At 36.5% G+C, this 20,357-nt stretch overlaps 1 protein-coding gene and 1 pseudogene across 1 annotated transcript in view; one reads left to right on the forward strand and one right to left on the reverse strand.

The window, feature by feature from the left end:
- Window positions 1-427: 427 nt before the first annotated feature.
- On the forward strand, window positions 428-1,738 carry LOC125932202 (60S ribosomal protein L3-like; annotated as a pseudogene).
- A 3,270-nt stretch (window positions 1,739-5,008) lies between these two features.
- Window positions 5,009-20,357, reverse strand: part of ABCB7 (ATP binding cassette subfamily B member 7) — a 149,635-nt gene continuing 134,286 nt past the window's right edge. The window contains exon 16 of the mRNA XM_049644676.1: window positions 5,009-7,597. Within this exon, the coding sequence (XP_049500633.1) occupies window positions 7,382-7,597 (216 nt within the window). The 3' untranslated portion in view covers window positions 5,009-7,381. The remainder of the gene's footprint in view (window positions 7,598-20,357) is intronic.

Genomic DNA, 20,357 nt, shown 5'->3' on the forward strand with positions numbered 1-20,357 from the left:
AAATATATAACCTTTACTCCTATATAGCTCCTTTCCATCCCACCTTTTGTACTATTATTGTTATACCTATTACATTTATACATTACATTTATATGCATATACATTTTTATATATGTCAAACTCAACAATACATAGTTAAAACTATTAGTTTATATGATCTTATATCTTTCAAAACATCTAAGAGGGAAGGTTTATATTCATAGTTTATGTTAATCATCTTATATACTATTTCTGGCTCTCTTCATTTGTTCTTGGGGATTCTAGGTATCATATGGTTTCATTTCAAAGAATTATTTTCATTATTCCCAGAGAGCTTTGTTTCCACCCCCAACAAAAGAATACACATTGATTCATGTGGTTGTTTTCTAAGTCAACTTAAGTGAAGTTCTAAAATTCTCTTGCTCTACCGGCAGCATTAGGTGGCAGAATGTCTCACAGGAAATTCTCCACTCCCAAAGCATGGGTCCCTGGGTTTTGTGTCCTAGAAATGCAGTAGCTGGCACTATGGGAAGGTGAAGAATTTTCCCAAGGATGGCTCTTCCAAGCCTGTCCCCCTCACAGCCTTACTGGGCTACAAGGCTGGCCAGACTCACATTGTGCGGGATGTCAACAGGCCATGATCCAAGGTGAACAAGGAAGTTATGAAGGCTGTGACCATTGTGGAGACACCACCCATGGTGGTTGTGGGCATCATGGTCTATGAGGAAACCTCTCAATGCCTCCACACTTTTAAGACCATCTTTGCTGAGCACATCCATTAGGTGTGCAGAAGGCACTTCTATAAAAACTGGCATAATTCTAAGGCCTTCACTAAAAACTGCAAGAAGTGGCAGGATGATGATGGCAAGAAGCAGCTAGAGCAGGACTTCAACAGCATGAAGTACCACCAGCTCATCTGTGTCATCACCACATGCCAGATTGCCTCTATGCCAGAAGAAGGTCCACCTCATGGAGATCCAGGTGAAGGGAGGTACGGTAGCTGAGAAGCTGAGCAGCAGCTGCCTGTGAACCAAGTTTTTGGATAGGATGATATAATAGATGTCATTGGTATCACCAAGGGAAAGGTTACAAAAGAGGTCACCAGCTGCTGGCACATCAAGAAGCTACCCTGCAAGACCCACCAGGGGCTGCACAAGGTTGGCTGTATTGGGCATGGCATCTTGCCTGAGTGGCCTACTCTGTGGCACGGGCTAGGTAGAAAGGCTACCATCATCACCACACTGAGATCAACAAAAAGATCTACAAGATTGGCCAGGGCTACCTCATCAAGGATGGCAAAATGATTAAGAACAATGCTTCCACTGATTATGATCTCTCTGACAAGAGCATCAACCCTCTGAGTAGCTTTGTCCACTATATGGTGAAGTGACCAGAGACTTTGTCATGCTGTGTGGTGGGAACCAAGAAGCAAGTGCTTTATGCAAGTCCTTGCTGGTGCAGACCAAATGGTGGGCCCTGGAGAAGACTGATCTTAAGTTCATTGTTACCATCACCAAGTTTGGCCATGGCTAATTCCAGACTGTGGAGAAGAAAGCATTTATAGGACCACTTAAGAAAGACTGAACTGCAAAGGAAGAAGGAGCTTAATGTCAGGAGCAGATTGTACAGCTGGTGGGATCTCAATAAACATTATTTTCCAGTGGGGAAAAAAGTAAATTCTCCTAAAAGAAAGAAAAAAACATGCAATTATACCGTCTTTTATTAATATCTACAATGAGTGACTTTATTGGTGGTGATGGTGGTGGTGGTGTGTGTGTGTGTGTGTGTGTATTTGGATTACTGTCTGGTGTCACCTGCTTTTTGCCTGAATTTCCTTTGTATTTTTGGGTAATACATATTTACCAGCAATGATTTTTTTTTTTAATTTATAACATCTTAGAGGTTAGAGTGGAAGAGAGCCAAAGCATAAGAGACTCTTAAAAACTGAGAACAAACTGAGGGTTGATGGGGGGTGGGAGGGAGGGGAGGGTGGGTGATGGGTATTGAGGAGGGCACCTTTTTGGGATGAGCACTGGGTGTTGTATGGAAACCAATTTGACAATAAATTTCATATATTGAAAAATTAAATAAATAAATAAATAAATATTTATAACATCTTTATTTCACTTGACTTTTGAATGATAGTTTTGGATGATAGTTTTTAAATTTCAGAAATTTGAATATGTAAATCCTTCTGTCTTCTGGCTTTCAGTGTTCCTTATGAAACTTTACCTGTTAATCATACTGTGGTTTCCTTGCATGTAAGGAGTCATTTTTCTCTTACTGCTTTTACAATTTTCTCCTTATCTTTAGCTTTGAACATCCTAATTGGTGTTTGTTGATCTTTTTTGGCGTGTAATGTTTTTCATCAAATTTAGATGTTTCCATCCATCTCTTTGAATGTTTTTTCTCCTTTCCTCTCCTCTGCTTACATTATGAATATGTTGGTATTCTTAATGGTGTCCTACATTTCTCGAAAATATTTTTCATTATTTTTAATCTCTGTTCTTCAGATTACATAATCTCTTATTGATCCAAGTTTGCAGATTCTTTTTTCAGCCAGCTCAGACATACTATTGAGCTCCTCTAATAAATTTCTTTTCAGTTACTTTACTTCTCAACTCCAGAATTTCTATTTGGTTCTTTTAAAATAATGTCTATTTCTTTACTGATAAGGCTTTGTGTGCAACATCCACCATCTGTACCCCTTAAGGTATTATTTATTGCCTGCTTTTCTTGTGTATGGGTGATGCTTTCCTGTTTCTTTGCATTTATTATAGTTTTTTGTTATAAAGTAGACATTTTACAATAGTATCTTATAACAACCTGGATAATGATCCTCCTCCTCTGGGGGATTGGTATTTGCTTGGTTGTTTATTTGCTCCACAGTGTGCAGACTGATGTTATTTCTTTTAGTCTAGCTACCTAAGGGTTGTGTCTGGGTGGGCATAATGCACTTGCTGGCAAGATTTTTACTCTTGGACATGCATGTGGTTGGAGGCTGCTATATGTCAGAGGGTTTTCTTTTGATCCACATTCAACCAGGGACTAGTAGCTGGGAGGTTCCTGCTCTGTTCTGGAGAGCACAGTTTTACACAAATACATAGTCTTCCAGATTGCCAAGGATGTGTATTTTACTTTTAAGGCTGTGTTCCTAATAGTCACCTCTAGATCAGAGCAATTTTTGTGTTCCTAATAGTCACTTCTAGATCAGAGCAATTTATTGTTCAGTGTCTGGTCAAGTTCCCTGTGCCAGCAAAGCTTTTACTCTGTGTGATGGGTCTGCATGTATTAAGAAATGCTTTTAAGTCTGCCCCATGTTCTGCTCTAATTGTCCTGAGTAGGTGTAGCCCAGCACATGCATACAGCCTTTTCAATCTTGAGTTGACTGTGCTCCCAGGAAGGCTCTTTTTGGTTTCCTCTTGGTTTCCCTTTATTAAAATTCTGGCTGCTCTGCTGCTTTGCTTGCACCAGCTCCTCCTAATTGCTCTCCACCAAAATCTCGTTTTTGACAATGTCCTTAGGGACAGAGTTCTCCATGCCGTTTCAAATGAAGCCAATTCCCTCAGGCAGAGTGGTGGAATTCTTTGTCCTCAATGTATACCTTCCACTTAGAAAGAAGCTATGCACCACTGAACTGAAGCTGGGGGTAAGGGGCCTAGAGTAAAACCACCACTTTATGAGTGGGCACTGGGGCATGGTGGAAGTCCCTGGTTTTCTGGGTTTTTTTCCTCCTTGAGTGGAACACCCAAACTTTGAGTAAGCTAGGGTGGAAAAAATCAGGGCCTTAGTATTCTCAGCCTGCACACAGAATAGTGCTTCCACTCAAAGAATGGAGGCTTGGTGGTGGAAGGGATCACCAGTCCTTTTGGCTGTGCCTGTGTGGAATAAATTTCTGCTACACAGGGTTGAGGGGATAAGAAATACAGGCAGCTACTCATGCCAGGTTGAAACCACAGCCCCAGAGTGGGAGCTGGGGGGAGGATCCCTACCTCCTCCCAAGATCTTCACCGTAGCTGCCGAGAATAGAGCACCCAAGGTAGAGCTTCTGTAACATAGACCTGGTATGGTAGAGGATATGCAGGTAATTCTCCAAATGCCACACACTCTTGCTGTTCCTACTGATATTTAATAGGTTTTCTTGAATCAGTATTTTTCTAATTGCTATATGCCCTTTGGACATTTTCTGGAAACTTTAAATGATTGTTTTTTCAAAAATAATTCCAAATAGTTAAATTGTTTTTCTGGAGAGAGGGTCTACTGAGCTCCTTACTTCACCATTCTGGAAATCTCACCCTTCAATATAGTTTTAAACTTAACTTCTGAGTAGAAATGTGGTCCAGCAAAAAGAGAAATGGAGAGGTGTCAAGAGCCAGGATTTTCATTCCAACTTGGCCTCTAGCAAGCTGAGTGACTTCACTTGAAATTCAGTTTCCTCATTTGTAGAAAAAGGAAATTGTATTAAAGACCTCTACATTCCTTCCAACTCTAAAATCCTATAATTTTATGAAGGTGAAATGGAATAGAAAGTAATTAGTGAAAAAAAATTCTTCTGTAGCTGTGTGAGAACAGGAAATAATAAAATAATCCACTGCTTTTTTTAAACCAAAACTGTTCCTGCTTGTTTTTAATTAAAACAAGCACTTCATTTCCAACTTTAATCAAAATGTTACCTTAATGCATGCTTTACAGTCAAGAAATTTCTTCACCCCAAAGGTTTCCTTTCTAACCATTAGAACTGAAAAACTTGGGGCAACGGAAAGTTGCCTTTCACTGATTGGTCATCAAAAATATGACAGTTTAATGCTAAGTGAAAGCACTACAATTTAATACCATTTTACCCATATTATGAATTCTGCAATTACTTTCTCTCTGAGACAAGTCCAAGTTTTCACCTTCTGCATAAGGCTCTAAGGCCATACTCCCAAGAGTGTCTATTAATTATCCATACTTATTTCGAATATGTGAATGACAAAATATCAGTTCTCCCTATGCACCACAGAAAAGAGATGCTTCACTGGGCCACCCATTTCTAGTCACAAACACATAGTTTATTTAGTAATAATTATCTGCACAAATTGTTATAACAATAAAACTGTGATAAAGAGTCTCTCTTTCTGAGTAGTTTTGTCTTACTAATCAGTTTTAACCTGTTTATTTGACTTAATATTGTCATTTAGTATAGTTTATATTCGAAATCTATATACTCAAAGCAGGGGGAGAAAGGACTTTATATAAGAAAACTGCCAATGCAAATATATTTCAAACCTTTCAACTACTAATCCAAGACAGAATATCCTATGATAAAGCTACAAGGTATATATAAATTATGAATATATATTGGCAAAAGTTGCCACTCATGGACACATCCAGCAATTAGGAAGAATGAGAGCAAGATGGCAATATGGACAAAGTGAGCCAGAACCAAGTAATCATAAATCTTTAAATATCTTGCCCTTAAAGCAAAACTTATTTTTAAACTAACCATCTGTGCCAACCAATCATTGTCAACAGCTAAAGGGAAAAGGCAAAATATTTATCTTAAGGTGTATTATAGATGCAGATCCCTGTAGAGGAAACGTAAATGCATACTTTGAGTTTGTCCAAATGCCAAGGCCTCTTTCTGGTTCTCACAGCTGACCCTTAGACATGAACTGTTCAATAATTTCCAAATCAGCTTATCTGCTCACCAAGATATTTCTATGTTAAAAACCTTCAGGAAGGCATTTGGCTCAAATGATTTCTATGATTCCCTTTCTATGATTCCCAAATTTCCCTAGTTTCAACTTAATTGTTGTAAGCTGGGATTCCCTTAGGAAGAAAATATATAACCTTTAAAAAAAAGGAATATAATAAAACCCTATCATCTTACTCCATTTTCAGAGCCCATATTCTAAAACTGTAGATTATTCATTTCAATCCATTAAAAAATAGTTTCAACACTGATTTAAAAATTTATACTTTATAACGTCTTATGTGAATATGTATTGTAATGTAAAATTATGAATATACAATATTGTAATGTAAAATTATTATGCTATAATAAATGCCCCTTTTCTTGATGTTTCTTAGTGAATCATCCTAGGAAGGTTTTCTTTCATTTTGTCTATTATTTCACTGTATAGAACCATCTTAATATGATGAAGTTAAGAGAAAAATATTTAAGATTTATTTAATGGCCCTTACAATAACTGTGTTTTTCAGGTAATTCAAGTTTTCATTAGCTGAAAATACTGGTTAATGACCACATGATCCAATGGTCTAGAGACACCTCTAATCATATGAACAGATAATAGCTTCTTCAAAAATAAAAGAAGCTATTCAAATTGGAAAACAGAGGAGCTTCTAAGTGAATATTTACCAACATTTTATTCATTACTTCTAGCAGGTAAAACTTGATTATTTTGTTTGGGTTCTTCCTTGTTATGTCACACTTAAAGGAACTTATTACATTACTGAAAAAGGAAGGGAAAAATCTTGTAATAAATTCTGAACTGTCAACACAGATTCAAGTCCTGATCACCTAGAGTACATATACATAAATCTTCTCCTACTTACCTAAAGGTCATTAATAATTTTTAAGTGGTTGTTGCTTTATCTACATGTGTGAGCATGTGCACACACACACACACACATATGTGCATGCATACATTCCATTTAGTTTGTTTGTATAACTTTAGACAGCAAAAGCACTATAGTTAAGATAGAAATAAAAAAGGGAATTAACTTCCTAAGCTTTTTAGATATTCCCAGGATGACAACTGTCAAATTACATCAGAGTTTTAAGTATTTAAAGAGAATGGCATAAATTTTGGTTCAAAACAAAATCAATGCCTCATTTGGATGAAAAAATAAAATTCCCATGACTAGGAATGCCAGTTAATGATGAAGAACATTCTACATACATACATGAGAATTAAGGAAGGTTTTTCTTCCAAAAGATACAGTGGCAAATACTTTTAAAAACACCCTTTCTATAATTGTAGTATTTCAGTGGGGAGGGAGGCAGAGAAACTACCCTCTTTTGTTGTTTAAGAAATGGATAATTTCCATCTAAATTATCAGCATAAAGGAGATTTAAAAAACTACAAAAATTTGGAAGCCAATATAATTCATCTGGTTATGGGTATCAAATGGCTATTAGGCCGCAAAAATGGAAATGGGGTAAAGTCAAATAGTAACAAAAACTATGTTTTGGGTACAACTAAGGCAGTAACAAGGAAATAATCTTGGAATAAATATAGATGTCACATTAAACAGACTGTGAAAGATGTAAAACTCAAATTCCTTTTCAAATAAATCTTATCTAAACGAACAATTATAGAAAATGGGAATGTAGGATTTTTTTTAACAAAACAATTCTGCTTCAGTGCAAATGTGTCAAAAAAATGTCTCATGCACCTTAGCAGGAACAGTTTCCACAGCCTTTTACACTGTTGACAATTTCTTCTTGTAGTTTCTTCCTTTCCTCCTCTTTGGACGTATTTTCTTCCTTTGCATCCCATTTGGGGTTATCATGGTTCTGTACACGACTGCTCTGTGTGTGCCACATTTCTGAATAGATACTGCCAGGGTTAGCAAGCAAACCATGGTGGGTACCACGTTCAGCTATCTTACCCTAAAAACCAAAAGCAAGAGAAACATAGAAAAAGGTCATATAACTAGCATAATAACTGAAAATACACAGTACTTTCTAACTAAGGATTTTTAAGGATTAGTATTCGTTAAAATACCTCTCCCAATTCCTCATCCATAGTACAAGTAGAAAAAATGAGGTACGAATGCTTTCTTCACTGTTAAGCTATTAGCCCAGAAAACAAACAAAAAGCTATGAAATCCTATGTATTGTAAATCACTTCACTCAAAAGAAATAAAATTCTAAACCAATTTGACAATTTCATATTAAAAAATACAGATAATAAAAAACAAAATAAAATTCTAATGTTCCATTTTTCATTTTGAAGGGAAGAAAAGGAAGGTGAAAAAATTTAAAGGCAATTATAATTGGTAAATATTTAATCAAAAGCACTGTTATTTATTACAGGGACTTAAAAACAGTATCTTGAAATACTTGTGTGTACTTTAAAATAAAAAAGATTTCTCCAAGAAAAGCTTACTTCTTCCAGTAGCTATTTTTGTGAACAATGGATATTAAACTTAACATTGCACAGATTTGGTATAGATTCCAAACTCTTATCTACAATTAGTCTCTTGACAGCTACTGTTAAACATGCTGGGAGACAAAAGGAATTTTGTCACTTTTACTGGTACTCCTGGTTATAGGACCTTTACAAATACACCCTTAAGCAAAATAACTAAAATTTGTTCCCACATCTGAGTGTTTAATTTAAGGCTCTTTTATTGCTAGCTAGGCAGTTTAAAAAAGAACTGTTTTGTTCAGCTATTTAATTCCCTAGGATTATGAAGAATGTAGTTCTCAACCTTGGTATATGTGGACCACTTCACTGGTACAAAACTCCCCATGGATTACATACACGTAGAACCTGATGTGGCGTTCAATCCCATGACCTTGGGATCATGACCTGAGCTGAAATCAAGAGTCATATGTTCAAACAACTGCACCACTCTGGCACCCCTATTTTCTAGGCCTTTTCACTGAACAGTTAGGAATTTTATCATCATCTTGAATTCATGCTGATAATTCTGCTCCAGTATAACATTACAAGGGTGCTCCTTTTCTCCCATTCCCTATTTGTACTCTTCTCCCAAGTAAGACCACTGTTTCCTAACAACATCAATATATTTACTCACAAGCTCAGTCTTAAAATATACACAAAATAGTTTCAAAATGGCTACTCCTATACCAATATCAATAACACTTATTATTAGGTTCAAATTTTGAGTTATTTTTGTCTTATGTTCCACTGAGGTTAAATAATCAAAATGATGTGTCCAACAGTTATTTGGATTGTTTTTCCTTTGCATATTTATGTTATGAATTTGTTATGCAGTTAGTTTCACTTTTTTCTGCTTGTAATTACTTCCTATATTTCCCAATCCTTGTTGAGTTTCAATACTTTAAGTATATAAAAACATTACCATGGTTCAAAAGTAAAAATAATGTAAAAAAGGAGTTAAGATGGCAGTGTAGTAGGAGGACAATAGGCTTGCCTTGTCCCTCAAACATAGCTAGATAACTATCAAATCATTCTGAATATCTAAGAAATTTATCTGAGGATTGACAAAACAAAATGTACAACCAGAGGGAGAGAGAAGCCCACACCGTAGAAGGTAGGAGGTGTGGAGATGTGGTTTGTTGGAGAAATGAGTTTCAAGTGCTGTGGAGTGGAGTCGAGAGAGGAGTGCACAGGGGATCACACAAGGAAAATACTTCCTCAAAGGCACTGACTGGGAAAATGAGAGGGGCTGACTTTGGTGAGGTTTTTCAACCAGTGGGGCTCAAAGACTGAAGTTTTAGAGGTCCTTGGTGTGGCTGGTATAGAGCTCTGAGGATGTGGCAGTGCTCTTGTAAAGAAGGCAGGCAGGTAACCTGGGGGCAAATGGCATGATCTGAAGATCTCTTGAGATACTCCCCTTTCTTGGAGCCATCTGAGAGAGGTGGTATTGCCTCTCTAGGGACAAGGAGCCAGCAGACAACACAGAAGACACCAGGGAGTTCCTTAGGGCAGAGATAAAAGAGCTTAAAACCAATCAGGCCAAAATGAAAAATATAATAATCAAGATTTGAAACTGACTTGATGCAATCACCACAAAGATGGAAGAAGCATTGGAATGAATACATGATACAGAAGATAGAATTATGGAAAATAAGGAACCTGATCAAAAGAGGGAAAGAAAAATCTTGGATCATAAAAGTAGACTTATGGAACTCGGTGACTCCTTGAAATGTAATAACATTCACATCATAGGAGTCCCAGAAGAAGAAGAGAGAAAAGGAGGCAGAAGACTTATTTGAGGAAATTATAGCTGAAAACTTCCCTAGTCTGGAGAACAGACTTCCAAATCCAGGAGGCACAGAGAACTCCATCAAAATCAACAAAAGCAGGCAAACCACAATACATACTGTACTTAAACTTCCAAAATATAAGGAAAAAATCCTAAAAGCAGCAAGAAAAAAGAAGTCCTTAACTTACAAGGGAAGACAAATAAGGTTAGCAGCAGATCTCTCCACAGAAACTGCAAGCAAAGAGGGAGTGGCATGATATATTCAACATGCTGAATGAGAAAAATAGGCAATCAAGAATACCCTATCCAGCAACGCTATCATTCAGAAAAGAAGGAGAGATAAAGAGTTTCCCAAACAAATACTAAGGGAGTGTGTGACCACTAAACCAGCCCTGGAAGAAATATTAAAGGAGACTCCTTGAGTGGGAAAGAAAGACCCAAAGTGGCAAAGGCTATAAAAGAAAAAATCTCCAGAAACAACAAAAAGTTAATATCAATAATTCATATCTATCAATGAATTCAAATCAATAATTACTTTGAATAAAAATGGACTAAATGCTCCGATCAAAAGACACAGGGTATTAGAAGGGATAAAAAAAACCAAGCCCCCTCTATATGCTGCCTGCAAGAGAATCATTTAGAACTAAAATCTGCAGACTGAAAGTGAGGGGAATGGAAAAACATTTATCATGCAAATGGATGTCAAAACAAAGCCAGGGGCTCCTGGGTGGCTCAGCTGGTTAAGTGTCAGACTTCAGCTGAGGTCATGATCTCACAGTTTGTGAGTTTAAGCCCTGCATTGGGGTCTGTGCTGAGAGCTCAGAACATGGACCCTGATTTGGATTTTTTGTCTCGCTCTCTCTCTGTCCCTCCCCTGCTCGTACTCTCTCTCTCTTAAAAATAAACATTAAAAAAATTTAAAAAACGAAAGCTGGAGTAGCAATAATTGTATCAGACAAACTAGATTTTTTTAACCAAAGACTGTAAGAAGAGATGAAGATAGTAAGAAGATGAAGATAGTAAAGGTGTCTATCCAACAAGAAGATCTAACAATTGTAAATATTTATGCCCCCAACTTAGAGGCAACCAAACACATAAAACAATAACAAACACAAACTAACTCATGGATAATAATAAAATAACAGTAGGGGACTTTAACACCCCACTTACAACAATGGACAGATCATCTAAGCAGAAAATCAACAAGGAAAAAATGGCTTTGAATGACACACTGGACCAGGTGGACTTAACATATATTCAAAACATTTTAACCTAAAGCAGCAGAATACACAGTCATTTCACGTACACATGGGACATTTTCCAGAACAGATTAGATACTAGGTTACAAATCAGTCCTCAACAAGTACAAAAGGATTCACATCATACTATGGGTATTTTCTGACCACAACATTACAAAAGCTGAAGTCAACCACAAGAAAAAATTTGCAAAAACCACAAATACATGGAGGCAAAACAACATGCTACTAAACAATGAATGGTTCAACCAGGAAATAAAAGAAGAAATAAAAAATATACATGGAAACACGGCAGTCCAAAATCTTTGTGATGCAGCAAAAGCAGTCATAAGAGGGAGTATATAGCAATACAGGTCCACATCAAGAAACAAGAAAAATCTTTTTTAATGTTTGTTTATTTTTGAGAGAGGGAGAGACAGACAGACAGAGACACAGTGTGAGCAGGGGAGGGGCAGAGAGAGAGGGAGACACAGATTCTGAAGCAGGCTCCAGGCTCCAAGCTGTCAGCACAGAGCCTGATGTTGGGCTCAAACTCATGAACCATGAGATCATGACTGGAGCTGTAGTCGGGTCTGATGTCCAACTGAATGAGCCACCCAGGTGCCCAAAGAAACAAGAAAAATCTTAACCCTATCTTACAGTGTCTAAAGGAGGTAGAAAAAGAACAACAAATGAAGCATAAAGCCAGCAGAAGAAGGGAAATAATAGTGATTAGAGCAGAAATAAATAATATAGAAACAAAAAACCAGCAGATCAGATCAATGAAACCAGGAGATAGTTCTTTGAAAAAAATAAAATTGATAACCGCCCCCCCCCCAAGCCAGATGTATGAAAAAGGAAAATGAAAGGACCCAAGTGAATAAAATCACAAGTGAGGGAGAAGAAATCACAACCAACACCACAGAAATACAATTATAAGATAATATTATGAAAAATTTTATGGCAACAAATTGGGCAGTCTGGAAGAAATGGGTAAGTTCCTAGAAACATATAAACTATCAAAACTGAAACAGGAACAAGCAGAAAACTTGCACAGACTAATAACCAGCAAAGAAATTGTATCAGTAATCAAAATACCCCAACAGACTAAAGTCCATGGTCAGATGGTTTCACAGGGGAAATCTACCAAACCTTTAAACAAGAGTTCATACTTATTCTTCGTAAACTATTCCAAAAAGTAGAAATAGAAGGAAAACTTCCAAATTCATTCTATGAGGCCAGAATTATACTGATTCTAAAACCAAAGTCTCAACTAAAAAAGAGAACTATAGGCCAATATCCCTGATGAACATGGATGCCAAAATCCTCAACAAAATACTAGCAAATTGAATTCACTGGCACATTAAAAGAATCACCATAATCATGTGGGATTTATTCCTGGGTGCAAGCATGGCTCAGTATTCCCAAATCAGTCAATTTAATACACCACATTAATAAAATAAATGATAAGAACCATATGATCCTCTCAACAGCTATAGAAAAAACATTTGACAAAGTACAGCATTCATTCTTGATAAAAACCCTCAACAAAGGAGGGATAGAGGGAACATACCTCAACATCAAAAAGGCCATACACAAAAACCCCACAGCTAATGTCATCTTCAATGGGGAACAACTGAGAGCTTCCCTTCTATATTCAGGAACAAGATGGGGATGTCAACACCAATGTTATTTAACATAATACTTGGAAGTCCTAGTCTTAGCAAACAGACAAGAAAAGGAAATAAAGTGCATCCAACATGACAAGGAACAAGTCAAACTTTCACTATTTTCAGATGACATGATACTTGCAGAAAACACAAAAGACTCCACCAAAAAATTGCTAAAACTGATACACCAATTCAGTCAAGTCATAGGATAAAAAATCAAGGTACAGGAATCTGTTGCATTTCTACACACCAATAATGAAGTAGCAGAGAAAAGAAATCAAGGATATCAATCCAATTTACAATGGCACCAAAACCCATAGGATACATAGGAATAAATCTAACCAAAGAAGCAAAAGATCTATACCCTGAAAACTGTAAAACACTGATGAAAGAAATTAAAGATGACACCAACAAATGGAAAGACATTCCATGCTCAAGGACTGAAAGGACAAATACTATTAAAATGTCTATACTACCCAAAGCAATCTACACATTTAATTTAGTCCCTATCAAAATATCAGCACCATTTTTCACAGAGCTAAAACAAGAAACCTAAAATCTGTATGGAAACATAAAATATCCCAAATAGCCAAAGCAACCTTGAAAAAGAAAAACAATGTTGGAGGCATCAAAATTCTGAACGTCAAGTTATATTACAAAACAGCAGTGATCAGAACAGGATGTTACTGGCCCAAAACCAGACACACAGATCAATGGAACACAATAGAAAACCCAGAAATGGACCGGCAACTGTAAGGTCAACCACCTTTGACAAAACAGGAAATATCCAATGGAAAAAGGACAGTCTCTTCAACAAAGATGCTGGGAAAATTGGACAGCAACATGAAGAATGAAAATGGTCCACTTTGTTACAGCATACACAAAAATAAATTCAAAGTGGATGAAAGACCTAAATGTGAGACAGGAAACCATCAAAATCCCAGAGGAGAACACAGACAGTTAACCTCTTTGACATCAGCCATAGCAACACCTTACTAGGTATGTCTCCTGAGGCAAGGGGAAAAAAAACCCAAAAGTAAACTATTGGGGCCTCACCAAGATAAAAGGCTTTTGCACAGTAAAGGAAACAATATAAAAGGCAACCTTTGGAATTGGAGAAGATATTTTCAAATGACATATCTGAGAAGGGGTTAGTATCCAAAATGTATAAAGAACTTATCAAACTTAACAACCAAAAAACAAATAATCCAATTAAAAAATGGGCAAAAAAGACATGAAGAGACTTTTCTCCAAAGACGTATAGATGGCCTACAGAAACATGAAAAGATGCTCAACCCCATCAGGGAAATAAAAATCAAACCTATAATGAGGTATCACCTCACACCTGTCAGAATGGCTAAAACAACTGGTGTTGACAAGGATGTGGAGAAAGGGATACACTCTTACACTGTTGGTGGGAATGCAAATTGGTGTAGCTGCTATAGAAAACAGTATGGAGGTTGCTTAAAAAGTTAAAAATAGAAATATCCTATGACCCAGCAATTGCACTACTAGGTTTGTATCCAAAATATACAAAAATACTGGTTCAAAGGGATACATGCACCCTGGTGTTTATAGCAGCATTATCAACAATAGGCAAAATATGGAAAGAACCCCAATGTCCATTGACTGATGAATGGATAAAGAAGATGTGGTATATATGTATACACAAACACACACCAGTATTACTCAGCCATCAAAACAAATAAAACCTTGCCATTTGCTATGATACAGATGGATTTAGAAAGTATTATGCTAAGCAAAATAAGTCAGAAAGACATATACCTTATGATTTCACTCACATGTGGAATGTAAGAAACAAAACAGATGAATATAGGGGAAAAAAGAGAGGCAAACCATAAAACAGACTTAACTAAAGAGAACAGAGATGCTGGAGGGGATATGGGCGAGGGTTTGGGTTAAATGGGTGATAGGTATTAAGGAGAGCACCTGTGGTGAGCATACCTTGTATGTAAATGATGAATTACTAAATTCTACTCCTGAAACTAATATTACACTGTATGTTAACTATGTGGAATTTAAATCAAAACTCGAACTACAAAAAATATATATAAAAAAGTATAATCAGGAGAGTCACGTTCCATTTCCTATCTCTTTTTACCCCTTTCTCTCCCCACTCTGTAAGTAGTCAATTTCTTTGGTTTCAGTTTATGTTGCCTGAGAGGTTTTTTTTTTTTTTGCCAAGAGTTTATTTGGCATTGAAACACAAAAAATAAAGGCTTTAGTATATTTTATATTAATCAGACTATTAAACACTTCTGAATAGCCTTCTTATAATAATAATATCCATGACCATACCTCTAAGCCACTCAAAAGATTATGAATCATTAGATATTAAATTTTTTTCAGAGCAATTTAGGATATTCTTTTTTTTTGCGATTTGTATCTATCTATCTATCTATCTATCTATCTATCTATCTATCTATCTGAGAGGATGAGTGGTAGAGGGGCAGAGGGAGAGGGAAACAGAATCTTAAGAAGGGTCCATGGCATGGAGCCTAATGCAGAGCTCGAGCTCAGGAATTTGAGATCATGACCTCAGCTGAAATCAAGAGTCGGATGTTTAACCAGATGAGCCACATAGGAGCCCCGTATTTTGCAAGTTTTTATAATATAATTGGCATACAATGTCATATTACTTTCATGTGTATGACACAGTAATTTGATAATTGTATACACTACTCAATGCTGGCCATGGTAAATGTGGTCACCATTTGTTACCACAAGGCATTTTATAATATTATTGACTATTACTTATGCTGTACTTTTCATTTCTGTGACTTATTTATTTTATAACTGGAAGTCTCTACCTCTTAATTAAAGAACAAACTGGTAGTTGCCAAAGGGGAAGTGGATAAGAGGACAGGTAAAATGAAGTCGATTAAGATGTTAAGAACACCCTGAGTTTCTTTGTTCCTTTTTTTCCCATCCTTCTTGCAAATGGCAGCATAGATTTTCCATTGTTCTTTCATTTAACAACATATGTGGAACTCACACCATATAAGGCTCACTTTACTTTTCTTAATAGCATTTGCCCCTATTTTAGAAATGCTTTATTTTCCATGACCTGTGATATTAATATTTTTAAGTTGTCTTATGTTCTGTGCATTGTCTACATTTTCTACTGAATTCTTTTTATTTTTTTTAATATGTGAAATTTATTGTCAAATTGGTTTCCATACAACACCCAGTGCTCATCCCAAAAGGTGCCCTCTTCAATACCCATCACCCACCCTTCCCTCCCTCCCACCCCTCCCCCCCCATCAGCCCTCAGTTTGTTCTCAGTTTTTAAAAGTCTCTTATGCTTTGGCTCTCTCCCACTCTAACCTTTTTTTTTTCCTTCCCCTCCCCAATGGGTTCCTGTTAAGTTTCTCAGGATCCGCATAAGAGTGAAAACATATGGTATCTGTCTTTCTCTGTATGGCTTATTTCACTTAGCATCACAGTCTCCAGTTCCGTCCACATTGCTACAAAGGGCCGTATTTCATTCTTTCTCATTGCCACATAGTACTCCATTGTGTATATAAACCACAGTTTCTTTATCCATTCATCAGTTGATGGACATTTAGGCTCTTTCCATAATTTGGCTATTGTTGAGAGTGCTGCTATAAACATTGGGGTACAAGTGCCCCTATGCATCAGCACTCCTGTATCCCTTGGGTAAATTCCTAGCAGTGCTATTGCTGGCTCATAGGGTAGGTCTATTTTTAATTTTTTGAGGAACCTCCACACTGTTTTCCAGAGTGGCTGCACCAGTCTGCATTCCCACCAACAGTGCAAGAGGGTTTCTGTTTTTCCACATCCTCTCCAGCATCTATAGTCTCCTGATTTGTTCATTTTGGCCACTCTGACTGGCGTGAGGTGATATCTGAGTGTGGTTTTGATTTGTATTTCCCTGATGAAGAGCGATGTTGAGCATCTTTTCATGTGCCTGTTAGCCATCCGGATGTCTTCTTTTTTTTTTTTTAATTTTTTTTTCAACGTTTTTTATTTATTTTTGGGACAGAGAGAGACAGAGCATGAACGGGGGAGGGGCAGAGAGAGAGGGAGACACAGAATTGGAAACAGGCTCCAGGCTCCGAGCCATCAGCCCAGAGCCTGACGCGGGGCTCGAACTCACGGACCGCGAGATCGTGACCTGGCTGAAGTCAGACGCTTAACCAACTGCGCCACCCAGGCGCCCCCGGATGTCTTCTTTAGAGAAGTGTCTCTTCATGTTTTCTGCCCATTTCTTCACTGGATTATTTGTTTTTTGGGTGTGGAGTTTGGTGAGCTCTTTTTTCCTGCTTGTTTTAGAGGTCTTTATTATCCATTGACACTTAACAATGGAGCATTAGAAAGCTGACTGGAAACTCTAAATGCATGGGAATGGGATTTTTCCACTGTGGAGTTTCACTGAAGGTGATCAAATGGATACCTGGTCATTTTGCTGCAGTCTCTAAATACAAGTATCTTTTTTTTTTTTTTTTTTTCTGGGGCTACTTTTGTTTCTGTAAAGAAGAATTATCCAGTTATCTCCTGATGCAGGAAGGAGTGGCGATAGTAGAAATAAAAAAATGGCTAGCAAGATTCTTGGAGCCAGTCACAGAAGAGGATCTGTGGTCTTCATTGGTGTGTTTGTTTTCCAGTTAATCTCCATGTTTGTTCATGTGTTTTACAGTTCTGTATTTACAGCCTGTCTGACTCAATTTCCTGACAAGTAAATCTACAGCCTCTTGCCAAGGCTGGGAAGGGGTAATTACCAGCCTGTGGGGGTAAGGAAGGGCCTTGGGAAATCTATTTCTTATGTAGAGGCAACAATAATACTACAAGATACTGCTGACATAACACATGAGGTCACATAAGTTTCACTAGAAAATGAAAGTCTCTGATCTTCATAATCAAGCAAATATAGAATATCAAATTATAAAGATATTTTACATATATCTGCTATAATCACTAATAAATTAGTTCCAATTATAATCCAAACTTCAAGTGGCAATGTTGTGATATAACTACAGATACCGTCAACCTCATGCCATGACACAAGAGAGCACAAGCCTGCTCAAGTACCTTTAGCATTTTATATTTATAAAAAAAAGATTATCTGCATGTCTACATACAATGGAAAGTTCAGCAAAAAAACATAAACAGATTTTATTTCAGACTATAATTTTTTTTTAATTTTAATTATTTTTAAAGTTTTTATTTAAGGGGGCCTGGGTGGCTCAGTTGGTTGAGTGTCTGACTTCGGCTCAGGTCATGATCGCACGGTTTGTGGGTTTGAGCCCTGCATCGGGCTCTGTGCTGACAGCTCAGAGCATGGAGCCTGTTACAGATTCTGCGTCTCAGTCTCTCTCTGCCCCTCCCCCACGTGTGCTCTGTCTCTCTGTCTCTCAAAAATAAGTAAAAATGTAAAAAAAAAATTAAAGTTTTTATTTAAATTCCAGTTGGTTAACACAGTATAATGTTAGTTTCAGGTGTAGAATTTAGTGATTCATCACTTACATACAACATCTAGTGCTCATCACAAGTGTCCTCTTTTGAACATCAATTGAATAATGAAGTATATTTACAACATTTCACACCTAAGGCATTACAGTATATCATCATAGTGAAAAAAATTATTTTATAATGAATGTAAGCACTTATGACCTAGGGATGCTCAAGTACACAGGTAACATAAAAATATACATATATATATATCATGTGTGTGTGTGTGTATATATATATATACATATACACACAAATATACATGATATATATACACACACACCACAGAAATGTATAACCTATAAGAAATTTTAGTGGTGTGAAAAATTCTCTCTCAATAACTCAATATAGAAAGTACATGAGAATGCTCTTTCTCTCTCAACATCCAGTATTCAGGCATTCAAAATGATAATGAACTGAAGGTTTACTTATTATAAGGGAAACATAATCATAGAAAAGGCTGAATGGGAGGTGAAAAACTGAACAATGTTAGATGTAACCAAGTATTAGGGGGTCAGAAAATATATCCTTACAAAGAGGAGAAAAAGGAAAACTATCACAATTTTTGAAACCTACCAATCATTATAGTGGTATTCTGATTTGATCAAAGCATTTAGATAGTACATTCTTACAGTAATTCCCTCAGAAGAGATAAAGCAGTCTGTCCTTTTTCTTACTTTTCCCCATGAGGAAAAAAAAAATAAAAACAATCATGTTTGCAAATGACTTTACTTTATGGTAATTTTATTTTAGACATCAAGGGTATGTGCAGATATTAGAAAAATAAAAAATACAAAGACGATAATGGGCAATGATTCTGTACAGAGCAAAAGTGAATGCAGATAAATTATTTTATATATACACCCTTTAAAACCTTATTCTATCATGAGGCTTTAATGCTTTCCTGATATAATTTTACTTTTAATACTAAAATGAAGAGTGATTAATAGTTTATTTCTTCCTAGAAAAAAATGAGTTTGTTTTCCTATCAAAAGGCAGTAAAAATGGGAGTCCTATTGGGATTCAGTTTCATTTAAATTCAATTTTATTCTGAAAAATAAATATTTATATTTCTTTAGAAACAATATTTAACTTGTTTGTGTTTGTGATCATTTCCAATGTTCTTCACATACTATTTTTTACTGAACTACAATTAAGATATGTTATATTAGTTTAAGGTTTAAAATATAATGATTCAACAATCTATACATTTCTTAGTGCTAATCAAGTTAAGTGTACTCTTATTTCCCTTTATCTATTTCACCCATCCTTCCCACACCACCCTTATGACAACCACCAGTTTGTTCTCTATATTTAAGAGTCTGTTTTGTAGACTGCTTTGGGTAGTATTGACATTTTAACAGTATTTATTCTTCCAATCCATGAGCACGGAATGTTTTTCCATTTCTTGGTATCTTGATACCATTCCTTGGTATTTTATGACTCTTGGTGCAATTGTGAATGGGATCAGATTCTTTATTTCTCTCTCTTTCTGTTGCTTCATTATTGGTGTATAAAAATGCAACCGATTTCCGTACATTGATTTTGGACCCTGCAACTTTGCTGAATTCATGTATCAGTTCTAGCAGACTTTTGGTGGAGTCTGTCAGGTTTTCCATGCAGAGTAGTATCATGTCATCTGCGAAAAGTGAAAGTTTGATGTCATCTTTGCCAATTTTAATGCCTTTGATTTCCTTTTGTTATCTGATTGCTGATACTAGCACTTCCAACACTATATTAAACAACAGTGGTGAGAGTTGATATTCCTGTAATCTTCCTGATCTCAGGGGGAAAGCTCTCAGTTCTTCCCCACTGAGGATGATATTAGCTGTGGGCTTTTTATAAATGGCTTTAATGATGTTTAAGTATGTTCCTTCTATCCTGACTTTCTCAAGGGTTTTTATTAAGAAAGGAGCTGTATTTTGTCAAAAGCTTTTTCTGCATCGATTGACAGGATCATATCGTTCTTATCTTTTCTTTTATTAATGTGATGTATCACACTGACTGATTTGCAAATATTGAACCAGCCCTGCAGCCCAGGAATGAATCCTAC

Source organism: Panthera uncia, chromosome X, assembly GCF_023721935.1.
Source record: "Panthera uncia isolate 11264 chromosome X, Puncia_PCG_1.0, whole genome shotgun sequence".
NCBI classification, from domain to species: domain Eukaryota; kingdom Metazoa; phylum Chordata; class Mammalia; order Carnivora; family Felidae; genus Panthera; species Panthera uncia.